Below are 20,102 nucleotides of genomic sequence, written 5' to 3'. Positions count from 1 at the left end.
GTCAATAATTACTCATTCAGAACCATCAGCTTCTATTGCAAAAGATAGCAAAATGATGTCATCTTCAAATTTCTCTGCCAACAGCAATAATACTTCACTCTGTGTATATATATATATACACTTCTACCTTCAAAGAAAACCAGATTTCATTGAACTGCGATTATCTATTATTATTTCCAAGTGAAGAGAAGGATGGAAAAGAGAACAGAAATTGAAATTCTTACACCTTTCCATGGAAATTTATAATTTCAAGAGCATCTGCATTTTTTTTTTTTTTTAATTTCCCTCTATAAACCAAACAACGAAGAATAGTAACTTTATTCTTTACCTTCTCTACCTTTCTCCTTAAATCCACACTCTTAAACTAGCTAAAAATAAAAGTTTCTTAATAACTAACTGCAAGAATTAGTAGTCCCACATTCCTTTCCAAATCCAAATTGCAAGGAACTTGCAGTACCAACTCCTCCATCAGCATTCACTGGAAAATATCAAGATAGAAGTCGTCAGAATCCATCGTTCCATGTAATATTACATGATCACCAACATCAAACTTCAGATTTGATGACAACAATTCCAAGCTCCCAGGCGATGGACATGACGATGCCAGATCAGGCAACGTGAAATAATTATCAGACGAAGCTGGTTGATTTTGCTGTTTGTCATCACATTTTGTCATCTGATCCTCTTTGAATTCCTGTATGGTTGAAGAGAAAGATGATAAAAAGGGAAAAGGGTCTTGTTTTATTGCGAGGTTTGTATTTTCAAAGTTGATGAATATGGAATTTTCGCTAGGACTAGCAGAATAATCCAACAATATCAATTCAGGATCTTGGTGGAGGTTCCTGCATGTGTGATGCCCAGTATATGTTGTCCTGTATAGTGGAGGATTCTCTTGAGTTCTCTGAATTTGTTTGGTAGCTTTGCAGCCTTGATCATACTTGTAAGGGCACCTGAAGTAGTGCCTGCACATATATATATATATGTATCAGTAAATACTAAATACCGTCTTTAATCTTTCTTATTTGAAAACTGCAAATTTTGGACAACTCCAAAGTACGTAACATTAATATAGGATCAATATATATGATAGTAAACCTAACAAAAGTTATATATATATATATATATATGAAAATTCTCTTATTCAGGAATTCTGGATAAAAATTTGTTAGGAATATGCTGGATAAGAAAACCACTGATACACACACACACACACACACACACACACACATACCTGAGGTATTTGGCGTTGCGAATCACTTTTTGTCCATACTTCCTCCATTGTTGACCATCATCAAAGGGAGTTGGAGTGTCTCTTATCGATGAGATACCGGTTCTTCTGCAACTAAGAGGATTGTAATTATAAAATATGGAGGTAACTATAAAAATAAGATTTAGCTATGTACAGAAACTTGTAAATGTCTAAATTAATTCAAGTACTGCTAAAGATTAATCACTTTTTCTCTACCTTTAATCCATTTATGTACTAATTAATGTTTGACTTTGGATTTTGTCAGTAGGAATGCAGGATCTCAAGTTCCAAGGTGCACTATTCCATATATATGTGTAATTATTCTTTCCTCAACTGAAAAAATTTTACCAGTTAACAAAAATCCAGCTACCTACTAATTAAGGAAACTATGTATGAAGAAGATGATGATCCAGAAAATTTTAATCTATTAACCTTCGATCATAACAGCCCCTTCGATCCAGCTTTTTTGTGGGAGGAGTAGTAGTACTCCTCCAAAAACTTTGTCGAGAATGATCTTGAGATTTCCGAGCATCCAAACATGTTAAATCAGGTTGGATTTGAGAGATGACGAAGTCTGAATCAGACTCTTTCACGTTCAATATAGAAAGGGTGGTGGAGAATGATTTCACTATCTTCATCAATAGATCTTCACCAGATCTTGAGCCACCAGAGCTAGCAAGAGCACTTTGAAGCTGTTTTGCGAGTTCTCGGCCTTCCATAAGCTCATCATTTACCTTTTTCTGAATGGTGGTTAGGTTTTCTGGCCAAGAACTGATCTCCATCTTGTGTGTGTTTCTGAAATGGGTACTATTAAATCAAGGTTAAGAGCTGAGAGAGTAGAAAGTACTTGAAAGAGTTCTTTTTATGCATGTAGGAGGAAGATGATGACGATTCTATAAACGGCAATGGAGTAGGTTACTTTTACTCTAGGTCGGAACCTTGTTATGCATTTTCTTTTTGTCTTTTTCCTTTTATTTTTTATTTATTTTTGGCTCACCTTGTGGTGCCTCATTATCCTCGAAGTTTCTGGATCTTTAGACCGGTCTTAAATTCAATTTTTCCACTTTATTGATATATATATATATATATACAAGATACAACGTAAACAAAAAATTAAAAATGGTAAACATTGTTTAAGCGGATAATGATTATAAATTCAAATTCTCAATTTCTAGTATAAATATATATACAGGACAAAATATAAAAAAAAAATTTCAAATAATAACATATATATATACATATATATACACACTTAAGCTTAGTTTGGAATTGTTGTATATTATCAAAAATTTGTAAAACTTTTATTGAAACAACAGTTAATTTTTTAGAATTTGATTAGTATTTTGGTAAACTATTATTTTATTATTGTTTAAAGTTATAAAGTTAGAATTTGAGCATATAGTAAAATATCTATTTAACAAATTTAACATTATATAATAACTAAAATAGATATAAATAATTATTTCTTTATATATATATATATATATATTATTATTAGTATTATTATTATATAAATAGGTAAAAAGATATTTTATTATTAGTTGAAAATATGATAGTAATTTTAATTTTTTAATTTTAATTATATCAAAAAGAGAATCTGACAACCCGATAAGTTATTTTTAACTACTTCTCAAATTTTAGCTTTTGAAGGTAAATTATTCTAGAATCTAAAATTTATAAATTTACAAAATACTATATTTAACAAAAAAATTCTTTTATATATTCAAAAGTTAAGTTTAAAAGCAACCACAAGCCCATACTTGGTGTACAATTTAACGAACTTCTTAATACCTCTAATATCACTTTATTACAAACTAAAAGCTAAAAAATGATGATGATGTCATCATAATGCAATGCCAATAACGTGACATCGCCTCCTAAGTAACCCATAATTTTTCCAAGCTCCATTTCTTTTATTAGTAAATTTTAATTTGAAAATTCTTTGTTATCCTATCACATGTAAAAGGACGTTAATACCCTCAGTGAGGATTTTGCTTGAAAGTTTGAGGTAAGGAATATTAAGGATGCTTAATTTGTGAATAATTGGGATAAGAAGGGCTTTTGAATTGGTGGGATTAGAGAAGGATTTCGATTCGGTCAGTTTTTTGCAATTTTTTTTAGCAAATCAAATCAAATTAAACAACTGGGAAAAATCATACCAAATTGAGCCGATTATCATCGATTTCATTTGCTTCAGTTTGGTTGGTTTGTTTTTCAGCCTATTATTTTTTAATTTTTAATTTTTTAAAAAATATATTATTATAATTTTAATAATTTAAATTTAATATTATTAATATCTTAAATTAAATATTTAAAACCATAAAAATATAATTCTTTGTGATTAAAATATTAAAAAATTATATACGTAATTAGTTCGATTCAATTTTATTTGAATTAAAAATTATTCAAACCGAGCTGAATTAAATATAGACCAAAGACCAAACTGAATCAGTTTCGGTTAGAACTTTTGGTAGGTCTGAATCCGTTTAGCAATAAGGAATACCTGAGTAGTTACATCCCCAAGGATTTTGTAATCAATGGAACCCACCTTCCAAGGAGTAAATGGCTAAATGCCAGTCCAGGGGAGCGATAGTATGTTAACGATGACTTTATTTTCCATGACTTTGTTTGCTTTTTTTTTTTTAAATAAAATTTATGGGTTTTTTTTCAGAAAAAAAAAAAACTAAATTTTTATAATGTATTAATAACGATCTATATTTTATTATTTTATTTTTTACTATTTGACATGTGAAATTGATCTAATGGCAAACCTTTTATATCTGTAGGTTTAAGATCTAATAATCAAAAAAGGTTGTAGGTATAAATCACCTCCCTTTTTCCTTTAGTATATAATATATTTGTAACCGTGATAAAAAAATAAAAAATAAAAAATAAATAAAGAATAAAAAAAAAATTTACTATATGTTTTCATATTACATTTTCCTTGAAGCAAACGGTGAAAAAGAAGAAAGAAGCGCAACAAGATTATCTATATATATATATATATATATATATAGTTTATATATATTGTGAAATTAAACGGTGAAAAAATATATTAAGTTTAATATTAAATATTGATATCTCAATTTTATCTCTTAAACGATAGTTGTAACACTTCGTCTTGAACGACATTAAAATTTTTTTCACATTGACCAAGGTTGATCGGGTTTGATCGTCGTTGACCGAGAGGGATCAAAATTTGACTTTTTGATCCGAATGGAATTTCTCTTTGACTGGGGTACCATTGCAAAGTATGCATCGATCCGAGTCCATAGACTAGTAGCGCATTGAAAACGGAGCTACAGTTAGAAAGTTATGGGTAAAAAAAGTTGAGGTCCGAACTGTTCAAGAGGTGCCCGAGCTGACTTTTTTGGTTATGCAAAGGTGAGCTTTGACTCATGCATGATTGTGAAGTACTCGTTGATACGAATTTTTAGACTAGTGGCACACTCGAAACGGATATGTGGTTTAAAAATTATGGATCTACAAAGTTTTTTTTATTTTTTTATACTGTATTATTTTAATATTATTTTATATATATTTATTTTTATTTTCTTTTTCTTTTTCTTCTTTTTTTCCTTTTCCCCCACATGGGAAAATGCCCCCATGGGCTTCTTCTTCCTTTCTTCTTATTCTTCCTTCTTCTTCTTCTCTCTTCATTTCTCCTTCTCGTCAATCTCTCTCTCTCTCCCTGCTGCATCTTTTCCGACCACCGGACGGCCACACGCGCCGGCCACCGATGAAGCCCAGTCGTCGGCGAGATCAACTGCCATGTTTGGCAGCCGACCGATCAGCGACGCACCCAAATCTGCAGATGAAGCCGGCAGCGACCCATTTTGTTTTTTTAGTGATTTCGTTGTTTTCTGGCCAATCCAGCCCAATTTCATACCCTATTCCTCTTATTTTGGACTTCTTCAGCTCGATTTTGAGATCCATTCAGCTCAATTCCTTGCCGTTTGGGAGACACGACAAGTTGAAGTTCGGCCGAAAACTTCCGTCCACTTTCCAGCCACCTCCGATCGAGTTGAGTCCAACGGAGATTCGTAACGTATTCCTCGTCCCCTTAGCTTTCAGTTAATACCTTATTTGCAAATTTTGGATATCTTTTGTATTAAACCCCCAGTACCGGGCATTATTTATGCGAATAAAATATTAATTTATTTGATCTTGTATAACATTGTTATTTTAGGAGCACGTGTGAGCCATAAAATTGATCCTATGGAGGATCTTGGTTGGATTGCATGCTCGAGGTGAGTGATCCATCTTCAAAATTATTTTCGGGCATTAAATTAATTATATTTTGGAATATTCTAATATTTGAATGTTTTTATTCTATGTTGATTATGTGATAAAATGTGAATTAAATTTTTGATGCCAATATTTGAATAATTTGAAGTATATGATTTTTTGACAAATTATAAAAATTTAGATTTCATGGAAATTTGATATTTAAAGAAATTGCGAATTTAATGTTATTTGATTTATTGTAGAATTTATTTATGAGAATTTTGATTGTTGTGGATTTTATGATGTTTAAATGACATATTTGATTCAAATTGTTTTTTTTTTTTTTTTGAAGATTTGACAAAGAAATATTGATTTAAATTATTATGTTCAAAATATTTATGCCATTTGAAAATTTGTATATTTAAATTGATGGAATTGAGAGTTGATGGATTTGAAATTGATGGAATTTATTATGATGATGATTTATAAAGGAATTGTGGAAAATTTATGAATTTAATTGGATGAAATAAACCCGGTAGTATTTATGAGATTTTGAGATTTGAAAATAAATATATTGTTTTTATAATTTTTAGATGCACCATACACGTACTGGTATTCTTTATACATGAATATGATTAGCACGCAAGTGGATGTGGTCAGTGCGCAGGTGGGTGTGAGTAGCGCACAGGTGATTATGGGGTTGTCCTGTGGTTACCATCGGATGAGGGTAGGCTGTCCTTCTATAGCCGGGACGTCTGTTTGCAGTGGCGCGATAGGACGCCATGCGACCGTATGCCAGTTTCTCTCTTTAACCTTCTGTCTGGCGGTGCTTAAGATGCTAGATACCATTGACGCCACTGGTATATAATGGGTGCATCAAATGGTTTTCACGACGTGATTATAATCATACAATATTTTAGAATTTTATTTAAATTAAAATATTTTTAATAGTGTTTTATAAATTAAACTGTTTCGGTAATCTAAATTGAGTTCTATTATTAATTATTTAGTTTTATTTTATTTATTTAAATATTTCTTGGATCATTTTTGTTAATGTAAATTTTATTGTGTTTTCGTATTAATTGTTTACAATACTTTATTCCCAATTTAATATTTATCATTAGTTTTATTTTTATAATTATTTCTCACTAAAATTTTTGGATTATTAATTTATTGTCTTTTATTTACAAATTATTAATTAAATATTTTCTGGATTTTTTGGGCATAAAATGTTGGGTTTCACGAAAATGTTTTAAAAAAGAAACTTTTCCAACTGAGTAAATTGTGAGAGTTTTGAGGGAAAATATTATTTTTAACTACTTATTATTTATTTACTTATTCCTTATTAATCAATTAACTAAGTTATTTATCCTTTTATTATTATTATTATTGTATAGTAGATTGGGTTATTCACTAAGATGATTAGCATCTCATATTTTTAAATTCCGTTCCCTTAGGCTCAGGTTAGTCAATGTTGATCGTCCGGGAGCAAGCTCGACGTCTTGGTTCATTGTCGAAGACCAAAAGGCTTTTCCTTTCATTTCTATCTTGTGTTATTTCTTTTTATCTTGTATTGTATTAACTTTCATATTCAATTGTAGTGGATAACACTCTGTATACTATTTGGACGTTTATTTATTTAATTGTGCACTGGTTCCCTGTTAATTTTTGAAGTGCTGAAATTTAGTGGATAACACTCTGTATACTATTTGGACGTTTATTTATTTAATTGTGCACTGGTTCCCTGTTAATTTTTGAAGTGCTGAAATTTATGGTAATATATTGTACTAAAATGGGAAGAATAAGATGGTGCATTTAGAAGTGTGTTTTCAGTGCAGGAAAATTATGGGAAGTCCTACCCTTAGAAGAGATATTGTCGGATTTTCCGTTGGGAGATTTGGTGGTGTTTCCCTAGACTCAGAGCTTGTCTAGAGTTCCGATGAGAAATTTTAGACGGATCCTAACAATAGTAATAGGGAGGGTTACCATCAAAATATGAGGTTAACTTGACGTCTTAAAAACTTTATATATGTCGATTGCAAACCTGTTTACTCCAAAAAAACAAAAATGTCTATCCAAATTTATGGTTCTTTATGTGTAATAATTCCAATTTCTCCAAACTCTCAGTACCTATTGGTGATGAGTTCTAGCGAGCTAGTTTAGTATCTAATTAATATATATATCTATAATTTTGTGCAATATGGGTGCTTGTCTTGAATATATAGGAAGTTAGGCAGGAAAAAGTAACAACATTAACCTATGTTTACAGTTTATGATTGCTTAATTAGGAAAAAAACAAGAAAGAAATTAAACATAAAACACATAGAACATATACATTTTTACTTAAAACTTCTTGTTATTTTCCCTGTAGATTTTCTTCTTAACTAAATAACAAACATGAAGCATGCATCTACAATATTCTATGATAAATAGAAAGTCACAGATTTTCCCTTGTGGTCTCCAAACTCCCAACAATAACAATTTTTTTTCAAAAGAAAAAAAAAAAAAGTCTAGTTTCTTTTCTAGTAAAGCCTAACAAGTTAATTTTGTGGTTGTTGCTGATTATATAAATAAAACCTTTATTACAAAATAATTATATTAATAAAATCAAAGCATATATGAAGGGGTAAATCTAAGGGAAGGATGAGGTTTGTACGTACGCTTGGTCAACAAGTTTGAAGTTTGAAGTACATTGGACCATGCGCTTACGGAATTCAAACTCATCCAATTTTGAACAATTCTGGAGTTCCGAGAATTGAATATTTTTTCCACAATGGATGTTTAGAATTAAATGCTTTTTTTTTTTTTTTTTTTTAGGGTTTATAATTGCTTTGCAAATTTTTTTGGAGGCACACAAGAGGATGAAAAAGTAATTAAATTATTTTTGTCCTCTTCTTTTCAATATGGTTCGTGGAGATCAGTTGTTGTTTTTATATCAGCAAATGGCTGGCACTAATCTCAAATCTTAATAAATTTATCTATTTTTTAATGCTAATTTAAGCACTTTTTTATACTGGGCTTTTGCTAAGACGCAATTTTGAGTGAAACTGATTTCTAAAAATTATGCAACAAATTGAAAAAAAAAAAAAAAAAAAAAAAAAAAAAAAAGAGTGTTCCATAGGTATATTTCTAATATAATATTAGATAATTTGGTTCAGTGATATAAACTACTGAAAATGAACATTTAGACCCAAGGTTAATATCTCAAATTAAAAATTCCGCACCTTAAGTTATAATAATAAAAAATAAATTTCATATTCTTACCGAATGTTACATTCTTACTAAATTTGAGACTTCCAAAGGGCCCTAAAATGCATGCTACTAGGCTTTTCCACTTTACCCTATATATATTATAATTGCTACTCTACTCGGTTGCCTTTAATATTATAATTAAACAATTAACCCCATAGGAATCTATCTATATACATTGAATTTAGACCATAAAAATTTCAAAAAGAAAAAATGGGAACAAAGAAATTTTAATCTTTACTTAATAGGATAACTTTCATTTAGAATCTATATGTTTGAAAAATAATTATTAATCTTCTTTTAGTTTTTTTATATTTCTCAAAATAGACTCCTCTATCAATTTTTATCAATTTTTACCAGTTAATTTGAATATTCAAAAAGAGGTTAAAAATTAGTATTTTATAATTAAATAATACCGTAAAAATACAATTATAATTTTTAATTAATAAAACTGGCAAATATATCTATTTTAATATATTTAAAAAAATAATGAAAAATTAATAATGATTTTTCAAAAATATACCATCTAAATATAATCATGGCAAAATCAAAAGGGTTTAAATGAAAAATTCCCTTAATTAATATTGTTTCTTTGTCCAATGGTCATGCATTTGTGTTTTGTGGAGTTTTGTCCCGGGATTGCGATTTATCCTGAATTACCCCATCCCATGGTGCCCCTGCAGTCCCTGCAGTTAAAGGGGTGAGGATTCCCTCGATTAATCGGGAAGGTGGGGTAGGGACAAGGCAATTTTTCCGTGTACCCAACCCTATTCATATATATATATATATATATATATATATTGTTTGGTTTGAAAAAGGAAATGAAAATATTAACTAAGTTTAAAATATATTATTTAAAAAAATTAAAAAATTTTAGAAAATTTTAATTTAAAAAATAAAATTAAAAATAATTAATAAGGAAAACAAATTGGTAATGTGGATCCCCATCCCAATTCGGCAAATCCCTGCCACGCCCCAACTTCCCAAACACAAGGAATAGAACAAAGACAGGGATAGGAAATCCAATCGGACAGGGGTCAGAGGAGGCTGCCATGTTGTTACTAATTCTATCCTCATGTAACAGAAAAAGAAAATAACAATAATAAAGAAATGATTTTTCTTTTCTTGTTGAAGAAGAAATTTCATTAAAGATTGAAAAAAAAAAAATTAAAACCAAGAGAATTAATCATCCATAACAGACAAAAGGAATCCAAAAAGAAAAGATAGAGAAAATGTCCTTTCCAATCAAAGTACTCATGAAAAGAACAGGAAAGAATAAGCATAAAATTAAGAACATGATTGAAGCAAAAATTATCGATAAGCTTTTCTGCTTTCAGATTTTGAAGATTTTTGGAACCAAAAAAGTTGTAACTAAAGCATATAAATTCCTCAGAATTCAATACAGAAATTGAGTTTGAAAAGAACATGTTTCGGCCAGTGACTGAAGAGGACCAATTGGAGATCACTCTTAGCCGCCATGTCCAAACCATGCATCCAAACGAAGGTTTGAAAAATATATTTTAAATGACATAAAAAATGACTTTTGAATGTGTCAATAATGTTTTATTATTATTGTTATTTAAGTCGATCGTGAACAGTTTCTCTCTTTTTTTTTTTTTCTTTTTTTTAATTACAAATTGAGAGAGGGGGTATCTAACTCGTATCAATGTTTGAACCTTAAACTTAGTGGTTTTCTCGTAAATGATGTTTCCAGAAAATCACCAAAAACTCTATCCAATAAAAATCTACCAAAAACAAAAATATCTGTATGCCCTTAGAGATTAATTGCGTTACATTTTAACGGGCTGGGCCTAAGTCTAGATTTCATAAACAGTGATGAAAACGGGTTTTCCTATTTGCTACATATTTGGACTTTTTTTTTTCTTAAACTGTTAAATTTGTTTTGGGTCAGCTTATCTGCATCCCTGACTAGTTCCTCTTAATGATCAAAAGGGCGCACTCTCTTGTTTTGGGCTAGCGCCTTTGTAAGCTGTGAAACTTTTAAATGCTCTCTGTAAATTACCCTTTCAATACAAGGGGTCTGTATAAAGTTTATTTTGTGGTGTAAAAAGTATTTCTTTTTGAAAATTGTGGCTTTGGATCTAGTTGGCCTGTCCCTAAAAGTGCAGGTGCCCAAATAATAAAAGGCTGGATTATAAAGCTCTCATGCCGTCAAGGCTTGGTTAAAATATAAACGTACGTGTGTGTGTGTGTGTGTGTGTGTGTGTGTGTGTGTGTGTGTGAGAGAGAGAGAGAGAGAGAGAGAGAGAGAGATTACAATTAGTATTCACAATTCAATAAAATAGAGGGGAAAAAAATGTAAAGTCAGCATTAACTCATCTTCAATTTTCGAAATTAGCTTTGCCAAAGTCTTTAATAATAACAATAAATTTCTTCCATAATCCAATTATATAACCATAGTAATTGCGATCCACAATTATTCAGCACTTTACAACCACTCTAACCTTATCTAACTCTTCTTTTTTTTTTTTTTTTTTTTTTGGGTTCGTAAATATCTTTTGTAAGTTGATGAAGCTGAGAGTTATGATTATGCATTTTTGGACAACTTGTAGAACAAGGCAGACCAAGACTCAAATCGAGATTCGGAATGATAATTTTGACGGTAAAAATGGACATTTCTAAGCACGACCCCCCTCTCAACACGGTAAAGCAAAAGACTCCAAAAAAGTACTTGCTAATAAACAATATAAAAGGGCAAAAAACAAAAAAAAAAAAACAAAAAACAAAAAATTGATTAAATAAAAGCATTTGAGTTTGAGACCAATAATTGGAATGGCTTCGTTATCAGTGTAGGACCAGTTTCAATGCCACGCGAGGGGAGAAAAATAAATGGTATATTTGAATGGGTGAATCTTTTTTCCCTGTTCACACTTCTCTATCCTTAGATTTTCCCATGCACAAAATTGAATGAAATAGAGCATTCATGATTTTTATGTTGAGTTGAAAGGTCTTGTCGATCTTCTTCTTTCTCTTTCAACAACATGTCCACGAAATTTCTGTATATAACTTTCAGGCTCTTTCCTTTTCATTTCGTTTCTCTTTGAATGGTAGGTCTTCAATTTAACTTTATTTGCGCCATGTGGTGAGGCTGATTTCCATCCAAAAAAGTTGTAACTAAAGCATATAAATTCCTTAGAATTCAATACAGAAATTGAGTTTGAAAAGAACATGTTTCGGCTAGTGACTGAAGAGGACCAATTGGAGATCACTCTTAGCCGCCATATCCAAACCATGCATCCAAACGAAGGTTTGAAAAATATATTTTAAATGACATAAAAAATGACTTCTGAATGTGTCAATAATGTTTTATTATTATTGTTATTTAAGTCTATCGTGAACAGTTTCTCTCTCTCTCTTTTTTTGTTTTTTACAAATTGAGAGAGGGGGTATCTAACTCGTATCAATGTTTGAACCTTAAACTTAGTGGTTTTCTCCTAAATGATGTTTCCAGAAAATCACCAAAAACTCTATCCAAGAAAAATCTACCAAAAACAAAAATATCTGTATGCCCTTAGAGATTTATTGCATTACATTCTAACGGGCTGGGCCTAAGTCTAGATTTCGTAAACAGTGATGAAAACGGGTTTTCCTATTTGTACATATTTGGACCTTTTTTTTTTTAAACTGTTAAATTTGTTTTGGGCCAGCTTATCTGCATCCCTGACTAGTTCCTCTTAAGGGGAATTTGGCCCAATACCCCCATAGGACCGAGTTTCATGAATTTTGCCCCCTCAATTCATTTCTTTTTTTATCTACCCCTTAATATCCTTTATAACCCTCAAACAAAAAATAATTACTTACATATCCTTTTATTTATTTTAAAATATAAAAAAAAACACTTGGTGAGTGCAAAAACCCATGGCGTGAGAACTAAAGGCCGTATCATCGAGACCATTTTGTGGAGATCACGGCTTTTCAGTCAGCCGCCGGCGCGGTACTGTGTGATCTAGCGCAGAGAAAGTTGAAGATTGAAGAAGATGGCATGGAGGCAAATGCTCTTCAAGGGGAGCCCAATTTCTCAACCCCTTTCACCAACTGGGTTCGCTAGATTCTTCTCCAAGCCATCCCCTTATGCAGGTTAGTGATTTTTTTGTCTTGGGTTTAGTAACCCATAAAAAGATTTTCTTACTTTCTGTTCGGTTCCCAGAGCAAGAAAAGAGAATTGATAAAGAAGAAAAATTTTCTGGGTTCTTGTGAATTTTGTGATTTGAACTTTGTAAAAAAATTGTCGATAGAAAGAGAGATCCAAGTAGTTGTTTTTGGCTGCTGAGTTAGAATCGAAATGGGTAAAATTGAATTTTATGTGTAAATCCAGGATTTACAGAGTGAGAAACTTGGCTGGTATTGAAGTTAATAGATTCACAGATAGGAAACATAGAGGAAAAAATGATGAATAAGGTTGATTATGCTTAGTTTCCCGCATTGTTTGGTTTGTGAGAAAGATGGGGAATAAAGGAAAAGGAAATATTGGTTTATAATTTATTTATCATTATTTGAGAAACTTATCGATACCAAGCTGATTACTGAATGCTGAATAACTCTTTAAGTTGGAAAAAGAAACATGGTTTTTGTTTCAACGTTATTATAGCATTGAAAAACCGTGTTCACTCTTGTCTGGTTGCTAAATGACTGATAAAGATGAAGAAAAGCAGAATTTGATGTTCTCTGTTTTGGTGATTTTACTTTTAGTGACTGGGAATTAATCCTACAAATCATGTTTTATGTTGGCTCAAGTGAGCAAGATTCATGCTTCCTGATGAGTGATGTACTTGAGCATGAAAGTTTATATGAAATAAAATTTGTTAGAATTAGATTAGATTACTGTGAAAGTGTTATAGTCAGTAGGAGATCTAAAGTTTTTGCTTTTGTTGCAGTGAAAGTTGGAAATCCAGAATTTTTAAATGGAATAGGCAAAGGGGTGGAATCCCATGCGGCTAAGCTTGAAACCGAGGTGGGCGACTTCCAGAAACTGCTTGTCACTCGGACGCTCAGGCTGAAGAAACTTGGCATGCCTTGCAAACAGGTATTTCCTAAATCTTTATCTACTATATATGCACATACTTGAAGCCCTCTGCCTTTTGGGTATATTATAATTCTTTCAATATATCCGTCAATACATCTGATAGTATTGCAGATCAGAAAATTTGGTTATAGATTGCTTGCTTAAATCTAAGTGAAAGATTTCATGAAAAGTAGGGTGATTAATTTATGTTTATGGTTTCTTAAACTCTTCTAACGAAGAAAGTTTAGGGATGCTTAAAGGAAACTCTGACTATCCGGGAATGGTTAATTTATCTTTTAGTTTGGCAATGGTACTGCAACTTGAAATCACCCTAGTTCTGGAGTTTTGTTCTTTGTTCTGTTCCAATGGTTGCAAATATTTTTGTTTTACTGGGCAAAAGTGAAAATGTTTCAGGAAGACAGCATGCAGAATTGCTTTGAGAGCTGTCATTTATATCATACTGGTAGAAAGAAAAGATGTTATTTAACAAAAATGTTTACCAAAATTGAAATGCAGTGCCGGAGTATGTGTTGCTTTATATTTGGTAATGATATAAACTTTCTAAATACTGACTCAAATGAGTTTAGGCTTCTTCCCTAAGTGATGTAATATTTTCTTGTCTTGTTGTACTGACTTTTGCTTCTGAAATACTGTAGGCCTTGTCTTCTTCTTCATTTCTCTATCTAAGAAGAAAGAGTTAAAAGTAGTGCATATATTTTTTGTTCTGCTACTTGTTAAATTTGTTGGTGAAAGGCGTAATGAAAGTTGCGGTTTTCTTTAGGATTAAGTTCTTTGGGACTTAGCTTCATTTGATGGTTTGAAGAGATTAGATTACTTATATCTGAATATGATTTTTGTTTTTCAGAGGAAGCTGATATTGACACACGCCCACAAGTATAGGCTGGGACTATGGAGGCCTCGAGCGGTACCAATGAAATCCTAACTAGTTTAGGACTAGCTTGCTTATTGAGAATGTATCAAATGTCACATTACAGATGGAACTATGCAGGTTTTACTTTTGTTTCTTAGTAAAGATGTCATTGCAGAGTGATGTAGGAAACATGCAGAATTTGATGTCATCTGGTGTTCAACGTTCACAATGCCTTGATAAGCCCATTATCATTGTGAAGTTTCGAATTATTTTGATATCCTTCTGGTTCAAATTAATTTGTTTAATTATCAACTTTATCCCGGATAACCAAATAATAGGATAAATGAGTTTTAATTAGTTCAACTTAGTTTAAAAAACAAGTAAGAAGTTGAATTAGTAATGAATATTCATCCAGCAATAATGTTTACAGTAGTAGCAGAGGCATAGGCTATGCAATAGAATTCTCCGTTATTGTATTCTGCTGTTTCTGCTACATGAAGAAATAGCTCTTTAAAAACTCGTTACAACCTCAAACTTGGTACTCTGTTCTGTAAGCCAAATTCAGCTCTCTCTGTTTGTGTCTCGAAACATAATACTCATCTAAATGGTAGTCGAACTCGAGACCTTATGTCTAAGATAAATGGAAGAATTCAGAGCTCCTTATCATGCTCAAAGCCAAACAAGTTGCTTTCATCTATAAAATAAAAGCGAAAATCATATAGTAAACTAAGAAGCAACATAGGCATAGTATCTTCAAACTTAATCGGCCTCAAAACTCCAACTGAATGGAGTTGGCTGAATACACAATTGGTTTTAAAGACTGCCATAATGCCAGTGACAACTGATGTACATGCTTGGAGTCTTAGGCACTTCAACATTCTCATCATATCTTTTGATGTATACAAATTCTACAATGGACCCAATAGAGGTACCTATAAGATAAAACATAAGGTAACTTCTGGTTAGAACTCACAAAATCCATGTTAGCAATAGCTGCAGACAGTTTATATGAGAACTCGACCGGTATAGAGAAAACATACGTGGGTAGAGAGGAGCAAGGTCCAGATGGGTTGTTATGGGTACAAAACTTGCTTCATGCCATCGAAAACCACTACATTGCTCCCTGGTTTGTAGTTCGTTTACACTGCAATCACATCTGGAGCAAGTTCCCGAATTCATAAAAAGCCTATTACAATGTATCGTGTAGTCACAAAGATTATAACATGAAAACTATTCTCAAGCTTGCGAACAAAAAACATAGGAGAAAGTACTTGAAACAGGTCATACTCATGAACAGATACACAAAAGGATGACAGAACATTTGGTTGCTAATTCATGCCTGCCAGTGCTACGTGTGGTGACAATATGTATGAGATTGGTTCCCCATACAGTCTGATCGAAAGATGAATTCATATTGCCCACTGGAGTAATTATAAAAGAATACAACAAAAATAAAGGAAAAAGATCGATGGGCAAATCGTACATGAATCCATATGGTTTTACAATTTTGAAGATGAACACAGGAAACTGCATCACATCATACACGAGAACCCAAGATACCTGAAAGTTAGAAAACAAATATACCAATACAGTTATCTTCACCTTGTAAAGTTACCCTAAAACAAGAGACATAACCCCAATAAGCAGAGGTATCTTTACCTTGTAAAATTATCACAAAGCAGAAGATAATGGTAACAGCCATCGCAATCAAGTTGATATTGGGTGATGATACACGTCACCTCCAATTGTAGCACCAATAGTTGGCGCTAAAGATGTTAGAGCTAAAGATGCGTCCAAAGCTGGGGAGCATTCTAGTGGCCCTCCAGATTCTAATTTCAGGGTATGCAATTGTTACTTGCACGCAAATTTGTATTTCATATGTTGTACTAATATATGTTGACTTATGTTTTGGATATTGATATTGATTAGCTTGCTTGCTTGGAGGCAAAAGTTGATGAATTAAATAAAGAGATGGCAGCGTTAAGGAAGATGCTTAGTTCTGTTATTGACCAACAAAAGCATCAGGTATCATTTAGACAACTTAGTATACTTTACTTTAGTGCTTCAGCATTATTAAATTACATATTGTAATTCAGCAATTATTTGTTGTTAGAGTTTGGGAACTGCAAAAATAATCATTGTGTTTTGCAGGCCGAGCATCATATGCATAGCCATTCACCGTCATCTTCGGTTAGACCATCATCCCCTGTGGCACCGTCTGTTGGAGAGCAAGCTGAAGAATTTGATGCACCCATAGACGGTTCCAATGGTAGGAAGGAGGATGATGATTGTACTACACCGGTTGAGCCTATCGTACCTGGAGGACCCTATGTGGAGGATTCCTGGACTTTGGTGCCATATCGGCCTTTACATTTCGGGTGGGATATTGGTGCTTCAGCTGACAGTCCACATCATGACCAATCAGCTAAGATTGAGGTGGAAGATCGGAAGCATAACGTTGGTGATACAAGCCGATTCGGTCGAGTTTACCACCAGTTACATCACGTCATCTCTCCTTACACCGACCCGTGTAAAAAGAAGGTCAAATTTAATCTTACTCGACCTATTGATGCATCAAAGGAGAGGGCGTTCGATGAGTGGTATAGGGTGGCACTGAAGGAAGCAACCGTGTGTACATCTTATATGACGGTGGGAAAGGAATTTTTTGCTGAGCTACTAACCGATGAAGGATGGTTGAATTCCGATGTAAGTTATATGTTTTATGTTCATGCAAAATCATTGTGGTCCTATGTTTGGAATGATGTTTTATTTATCACCTCGCACTTGTTACTTATTTCCTTTAATGTGGTTTTGCAGCATATTGACACTATTTTGTATTTCATACGAAAAAGACGGTTTGATAATGAGAAGATGTTCACCAACACCTGTGCCATATTAGACGTGTTATTTTGGGTAAGATGATGGGATGCTACTGCATTGCTTAATGTTATATTGATGATATTTTATATTGTATATATTTCATTATTTGGCAGTCATCCATCAAAGGGCGTTATCCCATATGGAGCGCATCTCGTAGCACATATTCATGTGATGCGACCCTTTGTAACTATGTGCGTGGGAGGTCACCCAAACCTAGCGTGTCGTGGCGAATATGTGATTATGTAAGTCCATACATATATTGAAAAAAATTCTCACTAAGTTTCCCATTTTGTTGATAATGAGGTTATGTTCTAATTTGCAGGTGTACATCCCTGTCAACAATGGAGGCGCGCATTGGTTGGCAGCATGTGTGGACTTGAAGGCCCGGCATATTGATTTATACGATCCAAATATGGGAAATAAATATGTCCAGAATAGAGAGTTGAAGAATGCGGAATGCCTTACGTATATGCTGCCTTACCTATTGAGGGATGGGGGATATTACGGGAAGAATCCGGACATGTCTCCCACTTTAGATCCATTCACGATGACCATGATCAAAGATGCACCCCGCCAAGATAATGGGTATGAATGTGTTGTCATTTCAAACAACTTGTATTGCTGTTGTTTTTTATTGTGGTTACGTGTGAAAATACACGTAGTTGGTTTTCATTAATGCTAATCATTAATACTATTCTGCAGGGGTGATTGTGGCGTCTACGCTCTGAAATTTATTGAGTACATGAGTAGTGAGGAGAACCCTTCATTTGGTCCGCAAGACATTATGTTTTTTAGAAAAAAATATGCTGTTGATTTGTACTTTAATAAACTTTCAATGTAGATCGTATGTTTAATGTTATGACGGTCTATACTAATGTTATACTAATGTTATCTTAATATGCTGAACCTATCTTTACTAATGAAAACCTTGAAAAAAAAGAAAAAAGATAAAAGATAAAAAAAAACCCTCGGTTGTGGTAAAAATTAAAGGAAAGATGATTATCGATGGTGCATCAATAATTCCCAATTCACCATCGGTAATTACAGAAACCCTTTTTCGTAACCAACAAATAAACCCTGGAAAAATTACCGACGGTTTCGTCGGTAATTTCCAAATGTGTACAGTCCATCAAGTTTTACCAATTTGTTGGGCCCCACAAGTTCCATAATGTGTGTTGAATGCAAAAACATGGCAAATAGGGATTCTAAAATTGTACTAAGGAGAGAAAATCCCAAAATTTCATAAAAGTATATCAAATTTTGCAAAAAAATTGATGACTGTTCACCCTCGGTAATTCCCAAGGAAATCGTCGGTAACCACTAAATTCCTTCAGGAAAAATTACCGACAGTTTCGTCGGTAATTCCCAATGGTGTACAGTGCGGCATATTTTGCCAATTTTTTGGACCCCACAAGGCCCCTAAGGTGTGTTGAATGAAAAAACATGCAAAACATGGATTCTATAATTGTACTAAAGAGATAAAATCAAAAAATTTCATAAAAGTGTATCAAAGTTTGCAAACAATTGATGACTGTGCACCCTCGGCAAATTACCGACGAAACTATCGGTAATTTTTCCAGAGGGCATTTGTAGTTACCCGACAGTTTCGTCGGTAATTTCCCGAGGGGAACAGTCATCAGTTTTTTGCAAACTTTGATACACTTTTATGAAATTTTTTGATTTTCTCTCCTTAGTACAATTATATAATCCATGTTTAGCATGTTTTTTCATTCAACACACCTTAGGGGCCTTGTGGGGTAAAAAAAATTGGCAAAACAATATGTACTGTACATCCTCGGGAAATTACCGACGAAACTGCCGGTAATTTTTCCAGAGGGCATTTGTAGTTTCCCGACAGTTTCGTTGGTAATTTCCCGAGGGTGAACAGTCATCAATTTTTTGCAAACTTTGATACACTTTTATGAAATTTTTTGATTTTCTCTCCTTAGTACAATTATAGAATCCATGTTTAGCATGTTTTTTCATTCAACACACATTAGGGGCCTTGTGGGGTAAAAAAAATTGCCAAAACAATACGTACTGTACATCCTCGGGAAATTACCGACGAAACTGTCGGTAATTTTTCCAGGGGGCATTTGTAGTTTCCCGACGGTTTCGTCGGTAATTTCCCGAGGGTGAACAATCATCAATTTTTTGCAAACTTTGATACACTTTTATGAAATTTTTTGATTTTCTCTCCGTAGTACAATTATAGAATCCATGTTTTGCATGCTTTTTCATTCAACACACCTTAGGGGCCTTGTGGGGTAAAAAAAATTGGCAAAATAATACGTACTGTACACCCTCGGGAAATTACAGACGAAACTGTCGGTAATTTTTCCAGGGGGCATTTGTAGTTTCCCGACGGTTTCGTCGGTAATTTCCCGAGGGTGAACAGTCATCAATTTTTTGCAAACTTTGATACACTTTTATGAAATTTTTTGATTTTCTCTCCTTAGTACAATTATAGAATCCATGTTTTGCATGTTTTTTTCATTCAACACACCTTAAGGGCCTTGTGGGGTAAAAAAAATGGGCAAAACAATACGTACTGTACGTCCTCAGGAAATTACCGACGAAACTGTCGGTAATTTTTCCAGGGC

General features: G+C 32.9%; 3 protein-coding genes and 1 long non-coding RNA gene across 4 annotated transcripts; 3 read left to right on the top strand and 1 right to left on the bottom strand.

The window, feature by feature from the left end:
- Nucleotides 1-475: 475 nt before the first annotated feature.
- Nucleotides 476-2,031, bottom strand: LOC107430928 (WRKY DNA-binding transcription factor 70). The gene is made up of 3 exons (XM_060817862.1): nucleotides 1,682-2,031; nucleotides 1,232-1,342; nucleotides 476-962 (listed from the first exon to the last, which is right to left on the bottom strand). The coding sequence occupies exons 1-3, from the start codon at nucleotides 2,029-2,031 to the stop codon at nucleotides 476-478; spliced, it is 948 nt and encodes a 315-aa protein (XP_060673845.1).
- A 10,528-nt stretch (nucleotides 2,032-12,559) lies between these two features.
- LOC107403566 (uncharacterized) lies at nucleotides 12,560-14,896 on the top strand. Its single transcript, XM_016010469.4, has 3 exons — nucleotides 12,560-12,823; nucleotides 13,621-13,769; nucleotides 14,614-14,896. The coding sequence occupies exons 1-3, from the start codon at nucleotides 12,724-12,726 to the stop codon at nucleotides 14,689-14,691; spliced, it is 327 nt and encodes a 108-aa protein (XP_015865955.2). The 5' UTR covers nucleotides 12,560-12,723; the 3' UTR covers nucleotides 14,692-14,896.
- Nucleotides 14,897-16,348: 1,452 nt separating this feature from the next.
- On the top strand, nucleotides 16,349-16,893 carry LOC132804121 (uncharacterized). Its single transcript, XR_009639277.1, has 3 exons — nucleotides 16,349-16,459; nucleotides 16,549-16,644; nucleotides 16,771-16,893. It is a non-coding gene; the product is annotated as an uncharacterized LOC132804121 (long non-coding RNA).
- A 413-nt stretch (nucleotides 16,894-17,306) lies between these two features.
- Nucleotides 17,307-18,396, top strand: LOC125422576 (uncharacterized). The gene is made up of 5 exons (XM_060817816.1): nucleotides 17,307-17,325; nucleotides 17,437-17,532; nucleotides 17,613-17,741; nucleotides 17,822-18,084; nucleotides 18,202-18,396. The coding sequence occupies exons 2-5, from the start codon at nucleotides 17,491-17,493 to the stop codon at nucleotides 18,338-18,340; spliced, it is 573 nt and encodes a 190-aa protein (XP_060673799.1). The 5' UTR covers nucleotides 17,307-17,325; nucleotides 17,437-17,490; the 3' UTR covers nucleotides 18,341-18,396.
- Nucleotides 18,397-20,102: the final 1,706 nt, after the last annotated feature.

The sequence above is a fragment of the Ziziphus jujuba genome, chromosome 6, assembly GCF_031755915.1.
Source record: "Ziziphus jujuba cultivar Dongzao chromosome 6, ASM3175591v1".
In the NCBI taxonomy this organism is placed as follows: domain Eukaryota; kingdom Viridiplantae; phylum Streptophyta; class Magnoliopsida; order Rosales; family Rhamnaceae; genus Ziziphus; species Ziziphus jujuba.
Note: the sequence above shows the minus strand (reverse complement) of the source record. Positions and strands in the feature narration are given on the sequence as shown.

Bases quoted from the DNA above. Each gene is read 5' to 3' on its own strand.
- LOC107430928 (XM_060817862.1), bottom strand. From the start codon at position 2,031: ATGGAGATCAGTTCTTGGCCAGAAAACCTAACCACCATTCAGAAAAAG. The intron at 1,343-1,681 runs GTTAATAGATTA...CAATCCTCTTAG, and splicing joins AGGGGCTGTTATGATCGAAG to TTGCAGAAGAACCGGTATCT. The intron at 963-1,231 runs GTATGTGTGTGT...ATATATGTGCAG, and splicing joins CGCAACGCCAAATACCTCAG to GCACTACTTCAGGTGCCCTT.
- LOC107403566 (XM_016010469.4), top strand. From the start codon at position 12,724: ATGGCATGGAGGCAAATGCTCTTCAAGGGGAGCCCAATTTCTCAACCC. The intron at 12,824-13,620 runs GTTAGTGATTTT...CTTTTGTTGCAG, and splicing joins CAAGCCATCCCCTTATGCAG to TGAAAGTTGGAAATCCAGAA. The intron at 13,770-14,613 runs GTATTTCCTAAA...TTTGTTTTTCAG, and splicing joins TTGGCATGCCTTGCAAACAG to AGGAAGCTGATATTGACACA.
- LOC125422576 (XM_060817816.1), top strand. From the start codon at position 17,491: ATGTTCACCAACACCTGTGCCATATTAGACGTGTTATTTTGG. The intron at 17,533-17,612 runs GTAAGATGATGG...ATTATTTGGCAG, and splicing joins TATTAGACGTGTTATTTTGG to TCATCCATCAAAGGGCGTTA. The intron at 17,742-17,821 runs GTAAGTCCATAC...TCTAATTTGCAG, and splicing joins CGTGGCGAATATGTGATTAT to GTGTACATCCCTGTCAACAA.